Source organism: Entelurus aequoreus, linkage group LG04 (assembly GCF_033978785.1).
Source record: "Entelurus aequoreus isolate RoL-2023_Sb linkage group LG04, RoL_Eaeq_v1.1, whole genome shotgun sequence".
NCBI lineage: Eukaryota > Metazoa > Chordata > Actinopteri > Syngnathiformes > Syngnathidae > Entelurus > Entelurus aequoreus.
In genome coordinates, this window is record NC_084734.1 from 70,361,188 (window position 1) to 70,387,499 (window position 26,312).

The following is a 26,312-nucleotide window of genomic DNA, read 5'->3' on the forward strand; positions in this document are numbered from 1 at the left end:
GTACTGTGTTGGACTGGATGTTTATTTTGCACATTTTAAAAGCAATATTTAATGTTTACAGTACTCCAGAATATTTAGATTGGCACTTTTTTGTATTGGATGTTTATCTTTATTTTTGCACATTTTAGCAAATAAGCAATACTTTCACTTTTGTTGAAATGTTTACACTGTTGTTACAGAATATTTCGTTTTGCACTTTTTTGTATTGGATGTTTATCTTTATTTTTGCACATTTTAAAGCAAAATAAGCAATACTTTTACTTTTGAAATGCTTATACTATTGCAGAATATTAAGATTTGCACTGGATGTTGACTTTTATATTTGCACATTAAAAAGCAAATAAGCTACTTTTAATTTTGTTAAATGTTAAAAGTTTTAAATGTTTACATTGTTACAGAATATTTAGTCATGTTGTTGTCAATGTTGACTGAGTGGCCATACTTCTTTTTTTTTGTAAATAAAAGCCATGCCTTTTGAAAAAACGGGCCTACATTTATTTTTTCATCTTCATTTTGAATAAAAAAATAATCGGCAAAAGGAAAAAATAATCTATAGATTAATCGAAAAAATAATCTATAGATTAACCGATTAATCGAAAAAATAATCTATAGATTAATCGATAGAAAAATAATCGTTAGCTGCAGCCTTATATGTGTTTGTGTGTAGACATAGACAGTTTTGAAACTACACTTGAGTGGATGGAGATTGTTTTAATCCCAAATATGTGTTTTTTAAACTCTCCGTGTTCGTGTGGACATGACCCAAGATGTGTTTCCAAATAGTGTACGATAGTTAAAGAGAGAAAATAAGTCAAATGTTCCAATTTGTAATACATTAACACTGCAACAATGTTTGCAATTGTTTGCCAAGTGTGACAGTGTTCTCTCTTCTAACGCCACAAAAGTCTCTTTAACCCTTAATGTTCCCCGTAATCTATTACTTCCTCTCAGACTCGTCATATCATGATCGTTAACAGCCAGCACACATGATCATAAGTGCACTCCGAATGAACCCTCTGGGGGTTTCCTGGCCTTTTCCAAATGCTTTAGGGATGCACACGCTCATAACAAGAGATATTGCAAAAAAGACAAATGGGCATTGGCTTGTGAAGGCATGGTGAGAGGCCAAAAGGTCACAATCTTGGAAAGGATCAGTATGTAAAAGCTCCTCTCATTTTTCATCTCTTTCTGTGTGATTAAATTCATGTCCTGGTTGACAACGTGGCTTGACTCAGCCTGCTGCCACACAAAGGCCCTACAGTGCACCCGCCATTATTCAGATCACAGTCCTATGAGATCACCGCAATGCTATGTCTTTATGTCTCCCTCAGACTAAATGATTCACTGAGAAAGATGCAAGTTGAGCCATTTTTATTGACACACTGCAACTGATGTTGCACAGATAAGGCTAATATACACATCCCACACATGGACAGAAGTTTGTGAAGTTTTAGATGGATTAATTGAACATAAGTCTAAGTCATTCTTAACAAACATCCATTTTTGAACATTGATTAAAGACAAAACAAAACTTATTGGCTTTAAAAATCATTGTTTATTTTTCTAGATTTTAAATATTGATTTGTAATGCAAACTCTTCACTGCAACATCCAAGGAGCATACCGTTTGTGTATGGGAAGTTATACTTTAATATACAGTATGCTGTATAGTATAGTCCAACCTGTTGACACTGGTTACACTATAGTACCATTTAAACTTGTCAAACGACAATGCTCAGGGTTTGTACACCTTTTCAATGGCCAAATTCAAGCACTTTTTAAGGACTTTCAAGATCAATTTTCCAGTTTTTCCAGTACCCTTCAAAAGGCGAAAACCAGTGTGAATCAAATCCATAGCCTTGTTGTTTGAGGTCACCAAATGCTGTCTGTAGGAAAAACACGGAAAATCAGCTAAAACCTATGCCTAACATTGAACCAGCAGTTATCATTAACTGAATGGGGCATAGAAAATGAAGCAGTGTTTCTAGTGTAGACTATTCAATGTCATTGGTGTTTGCAAACGTGTCTCCATTGTTGTTGTTTTTGAAATTTCTTGTTCTTTTTCTTACTTACAGCACTCAATGACATCGAACAGCACGGATTGAGTCACGCAAGTTAAGTAGACAACCAAAATAATGGAGCAAAAAATACACCGAACTATGTTGGATTTCCTTTTTGCATACCTTGTAGCAGGCTACATGTGGATTTGGTCCACATTTTATCCAAAGTTTGTATTTGTCATTTTCCATCTAATGTTCATTAAAACGACAACCTCCCGGCATGATGGACCGATGCACCACTGTCCTCTTGGGGGCGACACAGAGCTCTGGCATGACAACCTAATGTAAGGGCTCATGCAAAGCCAACAGATCAAGCGTGTATTTTTTTCCATTTTATAATTAGCCTATTGAGTCAGACTGCCGAGAAATATGATGAACATTTCCAAGCATTTACAAGCACTTCACCTAAAATTCAAGCATTTTTCAAACCTTGAAAACACAACATTAAAATCCAAGCATTTTCAAGGTTTTTAAGCACCCGTACGAACCCTGAATGCCATTGTGACTAAATTGCTTTGAAGTGAATGCAAACAGCCACTTTTAAAGGCCTACTGAAACCCACTACTACCGACCACGCAGTCTGATAGTTTATATATCAATGATGAAATCGTAACATTGCAACACATGCCAATACGGCCGGGTTAACTTATAAAGTGACATTTAAAATTTCCCGGGAAATATCCGGCTGAAACGTCGCGGTATGATGACGTATGCGCGTGACGAAGTCAGTTTAACGGAAGTTATGGTACCCCGTAGAATCCTGTACAAAAATCTCTGTTTTCATTTCATAATTCCACAGTATTCTGGACATCTTTTGCAATTTGTTTAATGAACAATGAAGGCTGCAAAGAAGACAGTTGTAGGTGGGATCGGTGTATTAGCAGCGGACTACAGCAACACAACCAGGAGGACTTTGTTGGAGAGCAGACGCGCTAGCCGGCGACCTCACCTTGACTTCCTACGTCTCCGGGCCGCCAAACGCATCGGGTGAAGTCCTTCGTCCTTCCGCCGATCGCTGGAACGCAGGTGAGCACGGGTGTTGATGAGCAGATGAGGGCTGGCTGGCGTAGGTGGAGAGCTAATGTTTTTAGCATAGCTCTGTGCGGTCCGGTTGCTAAGTTAGCTTCAATGGCGTCGTTAGCACAGCATTGTTAACCTTCGCCAGCCTGGAAAGCATTAACCGTGTATTTACATGTCCACGGTTTAATAGTATTGTTGATTTTCTATCTATCCTTCCAGTCAGGGGTTTATTTTTTTTTGTTTCTATATGCAGTTAAAGCACGATGCTATCACGTTAGCTCATAGCTAAAGCGTTTCGCCGATGTATTGTCGTGGAGATAAAAGGCACTGAATGTCCATTTCGCGTTCTCGACTCTCATTTTCAAGAGGATATAGTATCGGAGGTGGTTTAAAATACAAATCCGTGATCCACAATAGAAAAAGGAGAGAGTGTGGAATCCAATGAGCCAGCTTGTACCTAAGTTACGGTCAGAGGGAAAAAAAATATGTATTTCACTGCATTCTAGTCCGTCACTCTAACGTTCCTCGTCCACAAATCTTTCATCCTCGCTCAAATGAATGGGGTAATGTTCCGAATCGCTCTAGCTGCTTTGAAAACAATAGGAAAATATGAGGGAGTGAACAACTGACAACGTCACGCTACTTCCGGTAGGGGCAAGGTTTTTTTTTATCAGAGACCAAAAGTTGCGAACTTTATCGACGTTGTTCTATACTAAATCCTTTCAGCAAAAATATGGCAATATCGCAAAATGATCAAGTATGACACATAGAATGGATCTGCTATTCCCGTTTAAATAAAAACATTTCATTTCAGTAGGCCTTTAAGTTCACTGTTCAGAAAACACTGCAGTGTACAGTAACATTGTGCACAGTATCACTGTGGAAACCAGACAGCTGTGCCCAGAATGCACCATCACAGTCATATAAATCTACAGTCTGCTCAGGGGAATTCCACTTAGATGTCTCTCATCATCTATGACAGTGGTTTTCAAACTTTTTTTCACCAATTAGCACCTCAGAAAACACTTGGTTTTTTAAATACCACCATAATAACTAATAATAATACAGTAGCATAATAGGCCTAAATCAGGGGTCGGCAACCCAAAATGTTGAAAGAGCCATATTGGACCAAAAATACAAAAACAAATCTGTGTGGAGCCGCAAAAAATTAAAAGCCATATTACATACAGATAGTGTGTCATGAGATATAAATTGAATTAAGATGACTTAAAGGAAACTAAATTACCTCAAATATAGCTACAAATAAGGCATAATGATGCAATATGTACATATAGATAGCCTAAATAGCATGTTAGCATCGATTAGCTTGCAGTCATGCAGTGACCAAATATGTCTCATTAGCACTCCACACAAGTCAATAACATCAACAAAACTCACCTTTGTGCATTCATGCACAACGTTAAACGTTTGGTGGACAAAATGAGACAGAAAAAGAAGTGGCATAAAACACGTCCTAGAAAGTCGGAGAAAGTTATACATGTAAACAAACTACGGTGAGTTCAAGGACCGCCAAAATTAGTAGGACAAAACGGCGCTCGCCAAATACTCGAATCAGTGAAGCATGTTTAATATAAACAGTGTGCTTTATAACAATTAGGGAGGTTTGTGTCATGTTTGTCCTCCTACAGTAACCATATTAAAACAAAAAAAATATATTTTTTCCCCTCATCTTTTTCCATTTTTCATACATTTTTGAAAAAGCTCCAGAGAGCCACTAGGGCGGCGCTAAAGAGCCGCATGCGGCTCTAGAGCCGCGGGTTGCCGACCCCTGGCCTAAATGGTCATTAAAAACAAGGCAGAGGTTTTGTTTGACAAGTATATTTAATATCTTTGGCCACTGTAACATTACACAGAGTTTGAACAGTAACACTGTGTTTGAATATTTAATTAAGTGATTATTTGGCGTATTACTAGATGGAGCCCACCTACCACAGTTTGACAATCCCTGATCTATGATAAACAGTTAATTCCTAATGGCAAAGGAATATACCATTCTGTATGATAAAACATAAGTTATTATAAATGTTTGCATGTATACAACAATAAGTCAAACGCACTTATCAATGAAACATGTCAATTGTTTTGGTTTGGGTTGAGTTTTTTTCTTGCCCTGATGTGGAATCTGAATCGGATGTCGTTGTGGCTTGTGCAGCCCTTTGAGACACTTGTGATTAAGGGCTATATAAAAAAACTTTGATTGATTGATTGACTGATTATGCCCTGACAGAGACAAAATGTAAATGTTTTCTGCATTATTGTTTACCATTAACAGTTGCATCACTCTCATTTGTGGATTACAGCGCTGTGTCATTAGGTTTTTACAGTTGGGTGGGTACATACCCAGAAATGTTTGGCCAGTTATAGTTAATGTACCTTGGAGTCCTCTAATTAACCCTATTAACTACTACACTAAGGGCCTGATTTACCAAAATCCAAATACCATGCGCTAAACAGCGTGTGCAAACACTAAAATTTTACTATTAGTGGGCATGTTGCGTGTGATCTACTAAGAATGCTTGTAGAATGGATAGTAGGTGTACAATTTTGACTGTAACGGTGATCGTTTTCACTGCTGGACTCTAGAAAGAGGTTCCGCAGCCTCCGTAGCAGAACCCCTAGGTTCTGTTACAGCTTCTTCCCTCAGGCCATAACACTCTTGAACGCATCATAATAATCCCTTCAATTCCCCCCCAAAATGGATTAACTCGCTGGAATATAAAGACAATATAACATACATCCATAAACGTGGATGCATATACAAAAGTGAAATATATTTATCTGTACAGTAATCTTTTTTATTTATATCTGCACCTTATTGCTCTTTTATCCTGCACTACCATTAGCTAATGCAACAAAATGTTGTTCTTATCTGTACTGTAAAGTTCAAATTTGAATGACAATAAAAAGGAAGTCTAAGTCTGTCTAACAAGTGATGCAGACCACCTTATTTAAATTAGGTTTTTGCACATACTATGCGGCTTTGTGGCGTTTTTTACGTTGCAGCAGACAAATATGCACCACTTTTTCTGGGCATTTTAGAGACAGTCCTGCAGTGTGATCTACAACGGAACCCACTTTAGCGCGCTGAAGGTGCGCTTTGGGGAACGCTGGCCTGCACTAACTGCAAGCGTGCGCTGGAATGTTCCAGACGCAAGAAAATGCATATATATGAAAAATTAATGCCATTAAAAAAAGAGCAGCTTTGCGTGCGCTATCAAGTTTGCACGTGTTTCAATACACGCAAACCTTAGGTACACCAAACATGACTTTATGGATATGGGAAACGTGAAAAATGAGGGGAATTGAGGTCTAGTTAAAAAAAAAAAACTGGCAATGTTTGGGAAACAAAAAGTAAAACCTTACAGACATAATACTACCAAACGGGTCCCAGCCCTTAACACATATAAATATATGGAAAGAATATTTCCTCTCAGTACATCCTGGATGCTGTTGTTGTAGCTGGGTTTTCTCCAGATTAGAATAACATTTCATTCACAGACAATAGTGAGGAAAGCCCCCAGGAACTTGGGAACCATCAAAAGCAGCTCTGTGAAATACAAAAGTACTTGACGTCACTCGAAACCCCAGCAAATCTTCTGAGACTTCAGCTTAGTGTGCAGGATAAACTCCACTGGTATGTTTTGATTTTTCTTTGGCTTTTTTGTGCCGCCACGACAGGAGGGTAGTGAAGATTACACCACTGGAACTAGAACTCATTGCGACATAGGAAAGTAGTAAACACTGTCTGTCCTAGCGGCGGTGGACAAAGTGGGTAGCACAATTCATTAAATAGCAAATGCATGCACAAATTAATTGCAGATGTTAACTTCAACAGCTAATAAACATAACCAGCAACGCTTGCTTAAAGTCACTACAGTATGTTGTCTATTACACAACTTACGGTATATTGTAACTATTATACTTCAGATGTTCAGACATATTTAAAAACTGCAACAACTTGTAGTTATTATACATTTTAATTGTACAAAAAAGTACACAAAAAATCTGATCCACACACCTTTAGAAATGCTCCCTCTCCATTAAGTGTCCTTAAAGGCCTACTGAAATGCGATTTATTTATTTAAACGGGGATAGCAGGTCGATTCTATGTGTCATACTTGATCATTTCGCGATATTGCCATATTTTTGCTGAAAGGATTTAGTAGAGAACATCGACGATAAAGTTCGCAACTTTTGGTCGCTGATAAAAAAGCCTTGCCTGTACCGGAAGTAGCGTGACGTCACAGGTTGTGGAGCTCCTCACATCTGCACATTGTTTACAATCATGGCCACAAGCAGCGAGAGCGATTCGGACCGAGAAAGCGACGATTTCCCCATTCATTTGAGCGAGGATGAAAGATTTGTGGATGAGGAAAGTGAGAGTGAAGGACTAGAGGGCAGTGGAAGCGATTCAGATAGGGAAGATGCTGTGAGAGGCGGGTGGGACCTGATATCCAGCTGGGAATGACTAAAACAGTAAATAAACACAAGACATATATATACTCTATTAGCCACAACACAACCAGGCTTATATTTAATATGCCACAAATTAATCCCGCATAACAAACACCTCCCCTCTCCCGTCCATATAACCCGCCAATACAAATCAAACACCCGCACAACACACTCAATCCCACAGCCCAAAGTACCGTTCACCTCCGCAAATTTCATACAGCACATATATTTCCCCAAAGTTACGTACGTGACATGCACATAGCGGCACGCGAGTACGGGCAAGCGATCAAATGTTTGGAAGCCGCAGCTGCGTACTCACGGTACCGCGTATCCAACTCAAAGTCCTCCTGGTAAGAGTCTCCGTTGTCCCAGTTCTCCACAAGCCAATGGTAAAGCTTGACTGTCATCTTTCGGGAATGTAAACAATGAAACACCGGCTACGTGTTTGTGTTGCTGCAGCCGGCCGCTAATACACCACTTCCCACCTACAGCTTTCTTCTTTGCTGTCTCCATTGTTCATTAAACAAATTGCAAAAGATTCACCAACACAGATGTCCAGAATACTGTGGAATTTTGCGATGAAAACAGACGACTTAATAGCTGGCCACAATGGTGTCCCAAAATGTCCGCTACAATCCGTGACGTCACGCGCAAACGTCATCATACCGAGACGTTTTCAGCAGGATATTTCGCGGGAAATTTCAAATTGCACTTTACTAATCTAACCCGGCCGTATTGGCATGTGTTGCAATGTTAAGATTTCATCATTGATATATAAACTATCAGACTGTGTGGTCGGTAGTAGTGGGTTTCAGTAGGCCTTCAAGGCATCAGGAAAGTTACAATTTTATTTTCAAATTGTTAAAATGTTACTTAAATCATTACCTGTACATTTAATTATGGGTTGATATTGGGGACAGCTTGACTCATGAACAGATTTATAACATTTGTACTATTTCTACATTACATCAATTTCTAAATTGATGGAAATTCTTTGTTTGAAATATCCTTTGTTTTAGAAATCACCATTGTCATTATTATTTATTACAGTATTTTTTATTGGCGGAAGACCTGGATACACAACATTTTACTGCGCACAGGAGGTGGCGATTAAAAGTGTTGCAGAGAGAAGAAGAGAGTTGCACATAATGACTTTCTATTGCTGAGTTTTTTTGGCCTCATGTGACTGCGTTGGAAAGTCAGATGTAGTACAATGATTGAGTTGAATGATTACATGAACAACACAACAGCTGTTCCCCGTTTGAAAATGTAAATTGCACTATATGATATTTATAAAATGTCACATTGTTTGAACACATATTGTTCAATCAAAATGGGGTCACAAACTTGCAGCATGGTGACGACAGCAGTGTGCATAATTAATTACAGAAACCACTATCATACTGTATATACAGCTTTGTCACCAGTAAAAAGCTGTCAATCCGAGCTCCACACTACATACGGAATGGATAGATGTGCATATGCATGGATGGAACAGGGTTTCCACAGTGTACTGCATGTATGCACCATTATCCAATAGACAGCTTTGTCCACAACTTCATCCATATGCTGCCGAGTAGCCTGACAATGGCCGCGATTCATCATTGACGCTGAGCTGCAAAAAAACAAAATCTCAACACTGCTTCTCTATGGGGACTGCCGCTCCCTTCTCTCACCCACCTGATGCTCCAATTCTAAGACAGAAACCATAACTTTATGACAAAGCTGCTCCAGATGGCTTCCATTCAAGGATATAGAGTACTTAGAGGCAACCACTGCTACATATTACTCGCTGTCTACTTTGCATTATCTGTTGTAGCATCGCGTGCATGGCAAATAATTATTGGAGAGCATTCAAGGCCCTTGTTTGGTGTTTTGATAAATCATACAATTAATTATGAGTTGTTATAAATTAAGTTGTTATAAATTCCCAGAATAAGTTAGCTCATCTGTTAACAGTCTTTTAAATGGCACTAAAATTGTGAGGAAAAATGAACATTTTATGGCCTCATTGGGATCTCAACTACAAACATGCAAAATGAATGTGATCCAAATAAAACTGTGACCTGTGTTCTGCTCATAAAAAATCTCTGCAATGGCGGACCACTATAAATCCAATGTATCTGCCTCTTGCATAAGCAGCAGAGAGGCGTCTGACTATCTTAACTCAGGTTACGTAAGCACGTTGAAGCATTTTTACATCGATAAGTTGATAATAAAAGAACAAACTACCGTATTTTCCGGACTACAAGTCGCAGTTTTTTTCATAGTTTGGCCGGGGGTGCGACTTATACTCAGGAGCGATTTATGTGTGAAATGATTAACACATTACCGTAAAATATCAAATAATATTATTTAGCTCATTCACGTAAGAGACTAGATGTGTAAGATTTCATGGGATTTAGCGATTAGGAGTGACAGATTGTTTGGTAAACATATAGCATGTTCTATATGTTATAGTTATTTGAATGACTCTTACTATAATATGTCACGTTAACATACCAGGCACATTCTCAGTTGGTTATTTATGCGTCATATAACGTACACTTATTCAGCCTGTTGTTCACTATTATTGATTTATTTTAAATTGCCTTTCAAATGTCTATTTTTGGTGTTGGGTTTTATCAAATAAATTTCCCCAAAAAATGCGACTTATACTCCAGTGCGACTTATATATGTTTTTTTTTCCTTCTTTACCATGCATTTTCGGCCGGTGCGACTTATACTCCGGAGCGACTTATAGTCCGAAAAATACGGTAACTAAAAATAAATATCAAAACGGGGTCCATCATTTAACAGGTCGTTTGTATATAAGTTATACCATTTATTATACTTTTTTCTATCAGCAATATCATACTATGACATTATCGGTGTGAATTACTGGAAATTATTATTATTTAATTAATATCCGTGATACTGTATGAGGCGATATATTTTCTCTTGAGAATTTAAAAAAAATAAAAATACCCCAAGCGATTCAGAGCTTTTTTTTACTGTCACTCACACACAGCAGTGACCCGCTAGCATCTCAAAGTTAAGGCTGGTACACACTCGTGGTGCTTGATAATTATCTGGCTGATATTAGGAATTATGATATCACACAGATAAATCTGATAACAGTAAAAATGTGTTTCGATAGCGGATAACATATAAAATCGCTTAAATGAGGCGAGATTAGCCATACAGGGCTGGAGGTGGGTTAGGGTGAACTAATCAAGTGCCCCTAACTCACAGTGGGTCCTAAGCATGGTTCCCAAATTTCCGCTAAGCTCGTAGCTCACAGCTCAGAGTGTAAACAAACATGTTGTCAATCATGTGGGCCTTCTTTACACCTTCAGAAGAAGACATCCCGTGTGCCGCCTGCACCAAATGCTGTGCAAACACTGCGCAAGGAAGGAAAAAACACCCGGCTTCAACACATCAAACCTCCCAAGCCACCCCAAAATGCAACCAGCATCGCAGTCTAAAGCCAGCCACAATGAAAGTCCGCCAAAGACGACCATAGAGCCAAAGAGATCTGCAATTTTTTATGGTAATGATGGACAACTTGCCCACTCCATCGCTGAAAGCACTGGACTCCATCAGCCATCAAACCACTTGTACTTCTGGGCTGCTGCTATTTTTTAAATGAATGTATGCCAGCGATATACGACAAGATTGCTCACACTAGGGTTGTACGGTATACCGGTATTAGTATAGTACTGCGATACTAATGAATCATTTTCGGTACCATACCGTCTCGCACACCCCCGCGCCCGCATCGAAGTCACGTCGTGACATTGCTGGTTTTACGAGCAAAGGAGCATGTTCGGCAGCGCACAATCACGGAGTACTTACAAGCAGACACAGTGTGTAGACAGAAAAGGGAGAAGAGACGCATAAAGGTAAAGTTATAACACTGAAACGCCCTCAGGAAGAGATGCTTTAAGACATGGCTAGATAGCTAGCGGCTAAAGTCCAGCCGCCGTCGGCAGTGTTTTAGCGACTTCTAAATAATTAATCCTGGTCTCCATGGCAACAAATAAAATATGTTTCTTACAAGTATCATCCCTGCAGGACAAGGAATAGCTAAACATGCTTCACAACACACCGTAGCTCACCGGCATCAAAACGTGAAAAAACGCCATGGGTGGATCAACACCTAACATCCACTGTAATGATATCAAGTACAGGCACGTATCTAGTCGATACTACTATGATTACGTCAATATTTTTTGGCATCACAACATCTTCTTTCGTTTTAAAAAAAATTCATATTATGTTTATAAACTCAGGAAATACTGTATGTCCCTGGACACATGAGGACTTTGAATATGACCAATGTATGATCCTGTAACGACTTGGTATCGGATTGATACCCAAATTTGTGGTATCATCCAAAACAAATGTAAAGTATCAAACAACAAAAGAATAAGTGATTATTACATTTTAACAAAAGTGTAAACAGAACATGTTAAAAGAGAAAATAAGCAGATATTAACAGTAAATGAACAAGTAGATCAATAATTCATTTTCTACCACTTGTCCTTAATAATGTTGACAAGATAATAGAATGATAAATTGTACAATATGTTACTGCATACGTCAGCAGACTAAATGGGGGCCTTTGTTTGTTTACTTACTACTAAAAGACAAGTTGTCTTGTTCACTATTTTATTTAAGGACTTAACTGCAATAAGAAACATATGTTTAATGTACTGGTACCCTAGGATTTTTTTGTTAAAATAAAGCCAATAATGCAATTTTTTTGTGGTCCCCTTTAATAAGAAAAGTACCGAAAAGTATCGAAATAATTTTAGTACCGGTACCAAAATATTGGTTATACAACACTAGCTCACACTGATAGAGTGAAACTCGGACATACAGTGGGCATCACTGATTTATTGATGTGATGTTAGCCCTACCTTAGTAGTGATGTCATATTTGATTAGCGCAAAACTACAGGTACAGTTTGTTAAATCCACCTTTGTTTGAATCTTTCTTACCTCCAGGTGTGCAAATACTCTACTTAAATCCAAATCTAAAATAATTAAGTTATTGGTTATTATTATCGGTCTTAAGAAGCAGAAAGTTATCAGTATTGGCTTGAATAAAAAAAATCGTACATCCCTAGTAAAGAATGTTCCAATACAGATTGAACATGAGAGGTTAAACTAATCTTTTGAATTGCAACACGACCGCAACCCTGAAATAGATACAACCAATTAATTAAGGATGTAAAGATAATAAAATGTCATATCACAGTTATCATTATCACAATATTGTTGAATGTGCTCAAAAAGTAGCTATACACAAACTTAAATATTTTAACCAAGTTTTATTTATCATAAATACATAGCTAAATAAATACATACAGTACATACATAACTAAATAGATAACAAAATAAATAAAAAATAAATAAGCAACACACACTCTTATACTATTCTTGGCAGAATAAACATTAAATATTGGTCTATTGTTATTTGAGTGTTTACTGTAAATACTTTTACCTTCTTCTGTTTTAATTTGTAAAGGGGTTTAATGTAAAGGGGGTCATATTACGATTTTTTGGGGGGGCGGTCTTATTTAGGGGCTTCCGCTTCGACTGCGTCTTCTCCCTGTCTTCATTGTTGAAGTTTTTAACATTGCCATATGGAGTCTACTGACGGATATAAGTTAGAACTGTAAGCCACATTGTATTAGTAATGGCAACAGCGGAGGATGCATGTGCATTTACGAGCCAGTCTGCCCCACAACAAGAGGATAGAGAAAAAGAAGGAGCGTATTGATTACAGCGCAGACTACAATGAAGTACTTCGGGTAAATTTCTACCACATATGAACAATCCGCTGATGTCACCAATGGGAAAAACGTCACACTTGTGGCAAATTCCAAATGGCTTGTTTGGAGGAAGTATAAAGGAAGCCAAGATTGCTTTATAAATATCTCCGCCATGCCTCTATGGTTTGATTCATAATATTTGGGACTTATGCAGATCCCAAATACACAAACACAGGTACCAATAGGTTAAAAAAGAGGTTTTGCATAATGGGACCCGTTTAAAGGCAAAATGGCTGTTTGTAACTTGACTTTAATGTGTATTGTATTTATGTTAGCATTTAAGATATGAGGATACAGTATATCCAGGATATGAGCAGTATCACCTTGAGTTTTGCAAAGTCAGATAATCAATCACTTCTTATACGATAATTAAATTATATCCAGGGTATATCATTATAACAGTAATTGTTACATCCATATAATTAACAAACAATAAATGGTGAGTTAAATCCTCATTACATAACACATTCAGGATATGTAATTTTCGAAGTTTGATGGCCCTGAGAGCACACCAGTCTCCTGTGGGGTTTATGCAAACAAAGCCCACATAGTCACTGAGGCGAAATACCTGGATGTTCCTAATCTGCGTGTTGAGAGAGCTTGAGATGACAGACATGGGATTTGTTTGGACCTGACAACATCCGCTTGTATGCTGTCAGAGTGATGCAAAGCTGGGACTTGTCAGCAAAAAATGAAGAGATGAATAGATTAGTTATATGGGAACGAACGGCGTTAGAGCTATTTCCTTGCACCACTAAAAACTGCCCATAAACGTTGGTCCTCTAATCAGTATTGCATGTTTACCAGGCTAGAGGCATGAAGCCAGACTTTATGGTCCTACAAGTAGTAAAAAATATACATTAACCATCATCTGCGACTGGTGATCAAAAACTCCAACGAAGAAACTTGCAAAATGTTAAGAATGATGCTATGCACTATGCACCTCAGGCCAAACACCACGAAGAAGGGGGGGGGGGCTGCTTTTGTTCTTTTGTTTCCAGTAAAACAATGTAGTGTAGTTCAGGCTGCTCCCAGAAAACACACACTTGAACCAGTTGCACTTTTTGTATTTTCTCAACAGTAAACCACTGCAGGATTCTCTGTGAAGAGTTCACGAGTGGGAGGCATATATAATAATGTAACAATGATAACCATAAGTGGACCATCTCAATGCCTATCCCAGCTGCACTCGGGCTGAAGGCGGGGTACACCCTGGACCATCCCCACCTCATTACAGGGCCAACACAGATAGACAACATTCACACACCAGGGCCAATTTAGTGTTGCCAATCAACCTATCCCCAGGTGCATGTCTTTGGAGGTGGGAGAAAGCCGGAGTTCCCGGAGGGAACCCACGCAGTCACGGGGAGAACATGCAAACTCCACACAGAAAGACCCAGAGCCCAGGATCGAACCCAGGACCTTCGTATTATGAGGCACACGTACTAACCCCTGTAAAGTATTCTTAGTATTTAAGACAACACCTTTGTTAAACGTGACAAATTATTCCCGTTCGTTGGCTACATGTCATTTATGTAAATTGCAATCAGAATCAGAAATACTTGAATAATCCCCGAGGGGAAATTAGGATTTTCAGCACAATCCCATTCAAGACCAGACAAACATTACAGGGAGACAGAACAGGATCGCTGATGGGTCTGACAACATCCGGCACCCCTCACAAAAATGGTGAGAATCAGGTAAACGCTGGGGAAAGCAGGCGGGGGGTTGAGAAAAAAAAAAAAGTCTAAACCTGGGCCCCTGGAGAGGGGGTCCAGACTGAGGTCAAGGAAAAAAACAAACTCGTAGCCATGGCACACATAAACATGTGTGTAAGAGGGAAACATCAAAGAAAACGAAGGACATTAAAGACCTTAAAAGAGCATGGCTAATGCAACCAGCCACTTCTACACACAGGCACAAAAGTAAAAAAACACACAAAAAAAACACATACACTGTGGTGGCCTTTGCGGTGTTCCACGACATTGTTTGCTGGGGTGGGGGAGCATGGCCAGAGACAGGAGCAGACCCAACAAAGCAGCCAAGAGAGCTGACTCCACCCTCGGCCGCCCACCAACTCTCGGCCAGTGTCCAGTCCGCATGGATGAGCGAGGATTAATTTAATGTCACTTCCTCTGATTCTAATTCAGGGGTCACCAACGCGGTGCCCGCGGGCACCAGGTCGCCCGTAAGGACCAGATGAGTCGCCCGCGGGCCTGTTCTAAAAAAAAAAAAAAAAAAAATTAAAAAAAAAAAAAAAAAAATTTTTTTTTTTTTTTTTTTTTTATTAAATCTACATAGAAAAAACACAAGATACACTTTCAATCAGTGCATCAACCCAAACAACCTCCCCCATGCACACTCATCTACACCCACTCACACAAAAGGGGTTATTTCTTTCTGCTACCAATATTCTGGTTCCCACAACATAGACAATTGCATAATTTTGTCCAGCTTTCTTAGTCGATTATCATAATTTACTGAGCCTAGATCTTCCAGATTTTCTGGGACAACAACACCAAGTATGTTAACTGGTCCATCTGTCCACAAAACAGGCACTTTGCATTCCATTCGAAAGGACGTTCCCTTTAGATTTCCGATCCTTAACATTTTTACATTCATCATAATTAAGCTTAAGGCCAGATTGCTGTGAAAATATGTCCAAAAGATCAAGAAGGTTCCGCAAACAATGAGGAAAAATCTTATCTTTGTGAATCAGCCTTTTCTGACATGAACTTCATCAAGAACAAACACAGAACACGCCTCACTGATGCACATCTGCAAGACTCACTCAGAGTTGCAGTGTCAAGTTACACACCAGAGTACAACACACTAGTTAACAGCATGCAATGCCAGGCTTCCCACTAACTGACAAAGAAACAGATAACAGATTTGGTGTCCAGTTCAAAGTGTGACATGATTTAAAAATTTGACAGTTTACTTTTGTATTTTACATGAGTTATTATTTGTACAAACATGGTGCAAAGTAATTCATGATTTGTTAAAAAATGTTAGTAGCTAGCTAGTTAAAATGGGATATTGTGATTTCACAAGACTGTCTTAGAAGTGATCATTTGAAAATGTTCAATTTGAAAAATGTGCACTTAGAGAAAATATATAAATAAAGTGTTGCATATTGATATTTATCTGTTTCTATATATATTTATTGTGAGAAATCATTAAGATGATCAGTGTTTCCACAAAGATAAATATCATTAATTATTAATAATAACAGAGTTAAAGGTAAATTGAGCAAATTGGCTACTTCTGGCAATTTATTTAAGTGTGTATCTAACTGGTAGCCCTTCGCATGAATCAGTACCCAAGAAGTAGCCCTTGGTTTCAAAAAGGTTGGTGACCCCTGTTCTAATTCAAGTGGGTGGAGCTCTTTCAATGCAAATTCCAAATCTTCAAATGATCCATCCGTCCATTTTATACTGCTTGTCCCTCTCTGTGTTGCAGGGGGGTAAGGGGGGTCCTGGAGCTTATCCCAGCTGCACTCGGGCTGAAGGCGGAGTACACCCTGGACAAGTCCCCACCTCATTGCAGGGCCAATATTCACACACTCAGGCCAATTTAGTGTTGTCAATCAACCTATGCCCAGGTGCATGTCTTTGGAGGTGGGAGGAAGCTGGAGTACCCGGAGGGAACCCACGCAGTCACGGGGAGAACATGCAACCTCCACACAGAAAGACCCCGAGCCCGGGAATCGAAACCGAGGGTCTTCGTATAGTGATGCACATGCACTAACCCATGTTCCACCGTGATGAACACACACTAACCCATGTTCCACCGTGCTGCCCAATTGAAATTCCAAACTGGGGAATTGACAATAAATTTACTCATCTTTTTTCTTAGAGAGAAGAGTAAAGCAGTTGCAAAAAGATCATTAGATACACCAGTACAATCTAATACTGTTACCATGAATTGATTAACGTGGACCCCGACTTAAACAAGTTGAAAAACTTATTCGGGTGTTACCATTTAGTGGTCAATTGTACGGAATATGTACTGTACTGTGCAATCTACCGTATTTTCCGCACTATAAGGCGCACCTAAAAACCGGTGCGCTTTATATATAGACCAATATTGAGCAACAACAGGTCTCGCAACCCCAGCCTCTACTGTAGCGTCTATTCTATGCGCCTTATAATGCGGTGCGCCTTATATATGAACAAAGTTTTAAAATAGGCCATTCATTGAAGGTGCACCTTATAATCCGGTGCGCCTTGTAGTGCGGAAAATACGGTACTAATAAAAGTTTCAATCAAAAACAGTAATTTCCAACCATTGTGCTGCGACATTAAATGGAGAAGTTAGGTTTTTGTTTTGAACTTTTTCTATTTCATGATGTTTTGAGGCCGACAAGGAAAGTCACGTGAAATTAGAAGGCATAATAAAATAGAAATTGTGCATATTATATCATATTTTTGAACATGTGAAAAGAACTGCTCCTATGAAATGGACAGTGTGCCAGACAACCACACGGATACAATTAAGAAGTTATCTCTCTTTTTAATACTATTTAAGTTAAAGTTAAAGTACCAATGATTGTCACACACACACTAGGTGTGGTGAAATTTGTCCTCTGCATTTGACCCATCCCCTTGAACACCCCCTGGGAGGTGAGGGGAGCAGTGGGCAGCAGTGGGCAGCAGCGTAGCCGCGCCCGGGAATCATTTTTGGTGATTTAACCCCCAATTCCAACCCTTGATGCTGAGTGCCAAGCAGGGAGGTAATGGGTCCCATTTTTATAGTCTTATTTCATTTCAGTTTCAGGTTATTTGTAACACGCATACGATACAATGTAATGCATCACATATTTCCAGTTGTTTCATTACAGCACTTCCGAAAAGGAGTAGGAAGAAGCAGAGCTTATTTAATCCTACACTGCAAAAATTGAAATCTAAGTAAGATGAAATATCTCAAATAAGGGTGATATTTGCTTATTTTCTGTCTGATGAGATAATTCTTCTCACTAAGCAGATTTTATGTTAGAGTCTTATACTTGTTTTAAGGGTTTACGTCCTAAATTATCTCAGTAAGATATTACAGCTTGTTGCTGAGATTTGATGACCAATATTGAGTAAAACATGCTTGAAACTAGAATGTCAACTGTTGCAAAGCTGTGTCATCAGCACTCACAAGTATAAAACTACTTCTTTAAAGTAATCATTTTTTATTTCAAGCATGAAAAAAAAAAAAATCATGGTTTTGACACAATTGTGTCTCATAATTAAAACAGATGACAGCCAAATTGACTTTGCTGTTTTATTTTCAATGAAACAATAGACAATACGTACTCATATAGTAGTACAGTTGGGACAGTACAGTAAGCTGACTATTTAAACATTTAACATATCAAACTATTTTGAACAAAAATAGTTCATGCACATTCAGATAAATTCCTCAAAATTACAATCAAAAAAATTTTGGCCGGGGGCCAGGCTGTATATATGCGCACTAATGGACTGAAAGAGCACGCACTTGGCGCGATGATGTCATGTTATCGATGGAAAAATGCATTTTTAGACCATATGATTTGCCTGAGCGGCTAGTAGACCCTGAGAGTAACAAGTGGTTGCCTTGTTGCCTTTCCATTAAGAACAATAAACTAGTTTTTAGTATAAGTTTGCTGGTTTCAAAAATGTAATGCCGAGCGCATATCATTATGTCAACATAATGGCACTAGCATTTACTTCATTTAAGAATATTTTTCAACATATTGAGCAAAAAGGTCTTTTTTTTCTATTAAGAAAAGTGCACTTGTTATTAGTGAGAATATACTTATATTAAGGTATTTTTGGGTTCATTGAGGTTAGCTAATTTTACTTGTTTTGGAAAGTCTTGACAAGCCAAATTTTCTTGTTCTATTGGCAGATAATTTTGCTTAGTTCAAATAAAATACCCCTAATTTTTGTATATTTTGTTGTTGTTTTTGAACACTGACTTTTTGCAGTGAACCCTCCCAATTGTATCCCATTTGCTTGTTCTCTGTAACAGAACAGTGAATACACAAATAATAAATGAATACACCATAGTGAGTAAACAACTATTAAATACATAAATAATCTTTATCTCAAAAGAAAAAAAGAGTTCAATATGTTCATAATTATTGTTCTGTGTACTTTTAATTATTGTATTTGAACATACTGTATTTTATTAGTCCTCCTTGTGTTCTGTGTACACTAAGAGACTTAAGCGTTAATATACTGTAGGTGCAGCACAAGTTCACATTTACGAAACATAGAACTGGAACTAGATGTGCAGTACACTAATGTACCATTAAGCTTTTATTTTGAAAGTCGCATGATTTTACAGGTGTACATTGCTTTAATAAGAAAACCTCCAGAAATGCATCCATCCCATGATCCCACTTTGAGAACTGTGCAAATAGAGTTCAAGAATTTCATTAATACATAATGTAAAACTAAGTACTTTTTAAATGTTTGTATTTTTTTTCAGGAGATGCTGCAGTCAGGGGTGTTGTAGAATGCACTCACAGTGGGCGTGACAGTCAAGTTAACGCACCACGCTCAAGACGTTTTTGTGTTTAAAAACTTACATTTAGTGCCGTTTGAATTCATCCTGCAGGTGATGGCGTCCATGTGAGACTTCATGCACTGTCAGAGGACGCCCATGATTCCTGGTGCTCACTTTGAAAGAGCCCAGGTCTTGTAGTGCAGGGTGGACTGGGGGAACCATGGAGGAACACGCTGCTGGCTGCTCTGCCGGGTCCTAAAACCTGCCAAGTTACAACGTAAACTTTACGACTCTAATTAATAAAGTATATAAACGATTCGAATGACATTTAGTCAGATGTGCTGTGTGGAAACAGTTATTAGCGTTGTATATACAGTTAAAAAAATGCACATGTGATGTCAAAATGTTGTTAAAGGTCACTTTTTAAATGCTGTGCTAGGCTATGCTAGCTGCTCACTGAGATACGAGAAAGGTAAGATCTATCTTATCTATCGCCTTAACCCGTACGGTATATTCAATTGTATAATCCAACAATATATCTATATCATCCAATCCCATATTTAGTACCCATACATAAAGTACATCGTTTCAGGTATGTCAATTACTTATATAAGAATTAAGACAAAAATAGGCCGCTGTCATTTACTATACTGTACCTTATATAAATAAACATTGATTGATTGATTGATTGATTTAAGGTCCCACCTGCTACAATTAAAGTTGAGTTAAAGTTGAAGTGCCAATGATTGTCACACACACACTAGGTGTGGCGAAATTATTCTATGCATTTGACCCATCACCCTTGATCACCCCCTGGGAGGTGAGGGGAGCAGTGAGCAGCAGCGGTGGCAGCGCCCGGGAATCATTTTGGTGATGTAACCCCCAATTCCAACCCTTGATGCTGAGTGCCAAGCAGGGAGGTAATAGGTCCCATTTTTATAGTCTTTGGTATGACTCGGCCGGGGTTTGAACTCACAACCTACCGATCTCAGGTGGGCGTAGCCAAATTTACCAATATCTACTCCACTGGTGGTATATATTTGTATTTATTTTGTCACGGCCCAGGCGCATTCCAATGTACACTCGTCTGTGCGCACCTCCAGGAGCGCACCTGCACGCGCCACTCCTGCAGAAGCTGCGCCGGTGCACAGCTGCAATCAATCAGCACTCATCACACCCGTCGTTGATGAGCGTCCTGGGCTTCTTAAGCCAGTGCAGACCTGCGTTCCGGGCCAGAACGTAGTTTCCTGTTTTGTACAGTAAGGACTCGTAATCAAGCTCGATGCATACTCTCTCTGTGTTTCTCTCCCCCCCCCCCCCCGCAGTGTTTCACTTGTCTCGTGTCCTCCTTGTCGATCCAACAGCAGACTTCCGTTCCCGCGTCACAAGCTGTGTGTCTCGTCTCCCCGTGTTCCCTCTGCTTCCCTGACTGCCTCTTGGATCTCGACCTACCGCCTGGACACGGACTTTTGACGCCTCGCTATCGCCCCCGACTTCCTGCCTGTGCTCACAGACCTACGAGCCTGCCTCGCCCCTATTGGACTTCCGCACCTCTCGTTCAACACTACCGGTAACACACTACAGTTAATTCACATACATAGTCGCACACATACACACCCTTATGGCTTAGTCACACTCCATACCCTTGTTTATTAACATTATTATTTCTTATTTATATATATTATTTCACATATGTAAATAAATAGAGTTAATACGTGTCTGTGCCGTCTCCTTCCTCCTGTACACGTAACATATTTATTGAAAACTCCAGAAATAAAGAGGGCTTTGGGATCAAAAAACCAAAGTACTTAAAAGAGCTAATACCGTACTTTCATTTTGCTTTTTTTTGTTGTTATTTTGCACTATTTACTTTATTTTGCTTGAAAAATGGTAAACTGTAAGTGTAACAGAAAGCAATAAAATATGTTTAATTTGTTGTTTAGTTTGCCTAAATCTTTACCCTGTGTTTTATTCTGATTATAATCATTATCATCAACAAATGAAAGGCAAAAATATTTCAATAATCAAAGTAAAGGGTATAGGTCAAAACTCTCCTTGCATTTACTACTTGTCTGTCCAAAATGACAGGTTCTTTTTTTTAATTCTAAAGGCCCTGTAGGACATTCTAAAATGACTCTTACTAAAAACAAAACAAACATAAAAAGTGGCATAAAAGACAAAACAGGTGCAATGTAATAAGACAATGTTTAAAGGTTGTTGCTAGATTTTGTTTTATTTTTTGAAAATCTATATATCGTACGGGTTTTTAAAATGAAGACTGTCAAAATGGCCCGCATCTCTTGGTTTTGCAGTGGAAAAAGTTTGGATGTCCCTGCGTTAAATAATACTACACAGTATGCACTTTTCAAGTATTTGTCAAAAATACAAACAACGAGACAGAATGTAATCATAACTTTAATTTTAGTGACAAAATCCAAAAAAGTACTCAAAGGAAGCAATTCATCAACCCTGGTTCTTTAGCGACGTGAAATTCCTTGAAAGCATTTCCGTGTTATCGATCATAACCCCTGAAGCTACAAAAATTATGATTAGACTAATGTATACATAAACCATCTTATTGCAATAAGATAAAAACAAACAAACATTGTTTTCAATATGTATTGCACGTTCTCAAAAGTCAACACACAGTTAATGTATTCATTTTGAATATTGTGACATCACATTTATGTGTACTGTTAATCTGTGTATTTGGTTTGCAAGTTTAGGTCAAATTACTTTTGAAGCACTGAATCCACTTAGTATTAAAAGGTGAGTGCAAAATCAGGGGGAATAATTAAATTGTCGTCATCCGCGCTGGTCATGTAATCATTCACACAGATAAAGTGACATAAATTATGCACTGTGACTACATTCTACTTATTGAGATTGCTGGTGCTGCACACTCATAAAACTTAGAAAGCATAACAAATAAGGCAAAGCCAAAGTTTCTATTAAAAGCATCACGTTTTCAGGGTGCACACGTGCCTTCAAAAGTCCTTCATAATAAAGAAATGCACAACATGGCGTCTACACCTACGAGTCTGTATTGCTTTCACACCACTCCAGCACATGAACACACGTCTTTTTTTCTTTTCTCTGTGCATAAATGTCTACGTAAACCCCACAAATCTGTGCTGGTGTGCCCACATTTTGGTTCATTGCATGAGGAGATCAAGAACAGGTTCTCAGCCATGGCAGTGAAACGGTGCAGAAATATTCTCTCTGGATGTATGGCAGTGTTTTAAGTCCCCACGTTAGAAGAGCCTGGCCTGTTTTTTGAGCTCGTTCCTCTTCCATAAAGCCAACCTGTCGAAATCCTCGATGGTCATGCCAAACACTTGGCCAAACTCTTCTGGGGAAAGGTGACGCTGGAGAAAAACAAGGAAAATGTCTCAGTATTACAGAAAAAAACCCCAACAAAAAAAACGCCCCTAGAGTTGCACAACAAGTTCGAGACACAATCATGCACTGCTGCAATTCTGGCAAGACTTCATCAAATCTCTGTTTTTTTTTTGTTATGCCATAAAAGAAGACTGAACAGTGACGGGAAAAAGCCTGTGTATATTTCCAAATGACGGAAAGTATAGACCTCTCCAGTTAAATTGACTCGGACAAAATGGGAGTGTAATTGTCAGCGATTGTTTGAATGAGTCTGACATCGAAGAAAATGGGTTTTGGTCAGTTTGAATGGAATAAATTCAAAGACTCAAGCCAAATGCGATCCCGTAAAACAGGAGAAAGACTGAGAAGAGCCTACCCAGCGCTCAAAAATGAGAGAAAAAGAAGGTAAGTATTGAATTTTGCGTCCTCTTCTACTGATGTTTTCCTAGGGATGCTTGAGGACATGCTGAAAGAGCATGAGTAAACAGAGACTATGGTGTCTATGGAAGAGAATTTGGAAGAGCAGGGAATTCAGGAAATGACGATTATTTTATATTTATTTTTTGCTTATAATTTACATTTCATAATTTCAGTTCTGAAGTAAGTCAGTAGGTAAGTAAGTACCACTGATAGTCACGCACACTAGCTTGTTCCACCCGCTGGGAGGTGAGGGGAGCAGTGAGCAGCAGCGGTGGCCGCGCTCGAGAATCATTTTGGTGATTTAACCCCCAATTCCAACCCTTGATGCTGAGTGCCAAGCAGGCAGGATTTGTGGAATTTGAAGCCAAGCTATTTCGACATAAATGGTGTGCTTCCCAATATTTAACTGGAAAAAATGTCCCTGGCCAGCTGGACCAAAGAAACAACCGCCCCTCGAGTGAGTCACACTTTATTTTGATCATGATACAAGTAGTACATCATGCATGTATCATAACAGTATGCGTACAAACAAAACATGAAATGTGGGCTAATACTTTACAGATAGTGTAATATGATTGTTCATGTTTTTCAGTCATTACAGATTGGTGTCGTATCGCAGTGATGTGCATTACAAACTCAAACATGTTTCTTGTTGACATAGAAGCTAGCTTATCTCTTGTCGTAGTTAGCTTCTATGGTTGATACCGTGTCACGCCGATGTGTTAGTACGATAACTAATTAAGTATTGGTTTTACAATGCATTTTTAAAGTGATTTAGTGGTAGAATTAATTGCTCCCATTAGCTGCATTGCTGGCCACCATGATTTTTACATGGGCAAAAAACTAAACAAAAAAAACACAACTTTTGTTTTCTTGTCTCTCATAATGCTTGTGAATGATAGGCAAAATAAAATAAAAAAAGTGTAGTTTCTCTTTAAGCTAAATCATCATGTGATTGTTTTTCTGCGGCGAACCCTAATGGGAAACAGCTGAAAGAAGGGTTTGCCTGTTATTTATTTATTTCAGGTAGTCTGACACACAATGATCTGGCGCTGTGATTTATTTGTGATGATTTGGCGCTGTGATTTTTTTATTTGATGATTTGGTGCTGGGATTTTTTTATTTGATGATTTGCCGCTAACCCTAGCTCACAATATAATAATTGGTCCGCTTGGCTTGGCAAATTCGTCCACTAGGGAGCAACATGACTCCAAATAGCTTGTGTGAAGCTGTAAAAGAAGCCACTCTTGTTTTGTAAACAGTTTTTTGCAAATAAAAATTTAAATGAATAATCGATAGTACAATTCCATCCATCCATTTTCTACCGCTTGTCCCTCAAGGAGTCACGGGGGGTTGCTGGAGCCTATCTCAGCTGCATTCGGGCGGAAGGCGGGGTACAACCTGGACAAGTCACCACCTCATTGCAGGGCCAACACAGATAGACAGACAACATTCACACTCACATTCACACACTAGGGCCAATTTAGTGTTGCCAATTAACCTGCATGTCTTTTGAGGTGGAACTACTTGATGTGTTACAACAGCCACATTTATTGCAAATGTCAATTAATATTGGAAGAGAATTTTACACCTCAAGCATATTTCAGGCTTAATCAGTGTCAAAAAAATGCGATCTCTAATGGATGTTTCTATTGTTCATCATGTTTTCCCCCCACAATTTGCTGGTGGCCTTGGAATGTACTTTTCGCAAATATTCTCGATTTTATCATGATTATTATTTTATATATATATATATATATATATATATATATATATATCTTATGAACAAATCCGCATTTCAACATTGATTGAGTGCAAAAACTAAATACTTGACAATATCTGAAATCAAGTTTCTATCTTAGACAATTCTTCTTGAGCAAATTAAGTACTAAAATCTGGAATACAGTAGTAAAAATAATATTAATACAGTGGATTTATATGGTTCTTTTTTAATATTTCCAATACCAATACCAATAAGCTACATTTGTGACCAAAGGCAACATGGCTGCCATTTGGCGCCAACCAGCAAACATTCATTTATACAGCATGGGCAGCACTGGAGGAATGGAAAGTGAAATGTCTTGCCCAAGGACACAACGGCAGTGACTTGGATGGGATGCTGGATTCAAACCGGTAACCCTCCTGGTTTCTTAATGACAACACGCTAATAAGTGTAATTAAAAATAAATTAAAATAATCTACCAAGAGAACAATACATTGTATTCGCCAAAAAGATTGAAACAAGTAGAATTACAGAATTTATATATTTATTTATTTCTTTAAACTTTATAATTAACTTATGTATATATAGCAACCATGTGCTTAATATAAGCGAAACGGTCAACCATCCATCCATTTTCTACCGCTTGTCCCTTTTGAAGTCGCGGGGGTGCTGGAGCCTATCCCAGCTGCACTTGGGTGGAAGGCGGTGTACACCCTGGACAAGTCACCACCTCATCGCAGAGCCAACACAGATAGACAGACAACATTCACACTCACATTCACACACTCGGGCCAATTTAGTGTTGCCAAATAACAGCGGTGTCAAACTCGTTTTTATTGAAAGACACATTGCAATAAGGGCTGCTTTCTGAGAACCGCTTCTAACAGTGAACATATATAAATATAAATATGTCGTAGCCTTGTTCTGGA

General features: G+C 38.6%; 2 protein-coding genes and 1 long non-coding RNA gene across 6 annotated transcripts in view; 1 reads left to right on the forward strand and 2 right to left on the reverse strand.

Moving 5' to 3' along the window:
- Positions 1 to 20,682, reverse strand: part of LOC133648978 (actin filament-associated protein 1-like 1) — a 70,367-nt gene extending 49,685 nt beyond the window's left edge. For 3 of the 4 annotated variants that reach the window (XM_062045606.1, XM_062045602.1, XM_062045607.1), the window contains exons 1-2: positions 20,565 to 20,681; positions 19,942 to 20,121 (exon numbers count right to left, since the gene is read on the reverse strand). In XM_062045606.1, coding sequence (XP_061901590.1) covers positions 19,942 to 19,996 — 55 coding nt within the window. In that variant the 5' untranslated portion in view covers positions 19,997 to 20,121; positions 20,565 to 20,681. Of the gene's footprint in view, positions 1 to 19,941; positions 20,122 to 20,564 lie in introns of all 4 variants that reach the window. The other variant, XM_062045604.1, reaches the window with a different exon arrangement.
- Positions 19,955 to 21,686, forward strand: LOC133648979 (uncharacterized). Its single transcript, XR_009825961.1, has 3 exons — positions 19,955 to 20,136; positions 20,963 to 21,118; positions 21,224 to 21,686. It is a non-coding gene; the product is annotated as an uncharacterized LOC133648979 (long non-coding RNA).
- A 572-nt stretch (positions 21,687 to 22,258) lies between these two features.
- Positions 22,259 to 26,312, reverse strand: part of LOC133648981 (actin-binding LIM protein 3-like) — a 100,879-nt gene continuing 96,825 nt past the window's right edge. Inside the window, exon 23 of the mRNA XM_062045608.1 lies at positions 22,259 to 23,227. Coding sequence (XP_061901592.1) covers positions 23,114 to 23,227 — 114 coding nt within the window. The 3' untranslated portion in view covers positions 22,259 to 23,113. The remainder of the gene's footprint in view (positions 23,228 to 26,312) is intronic.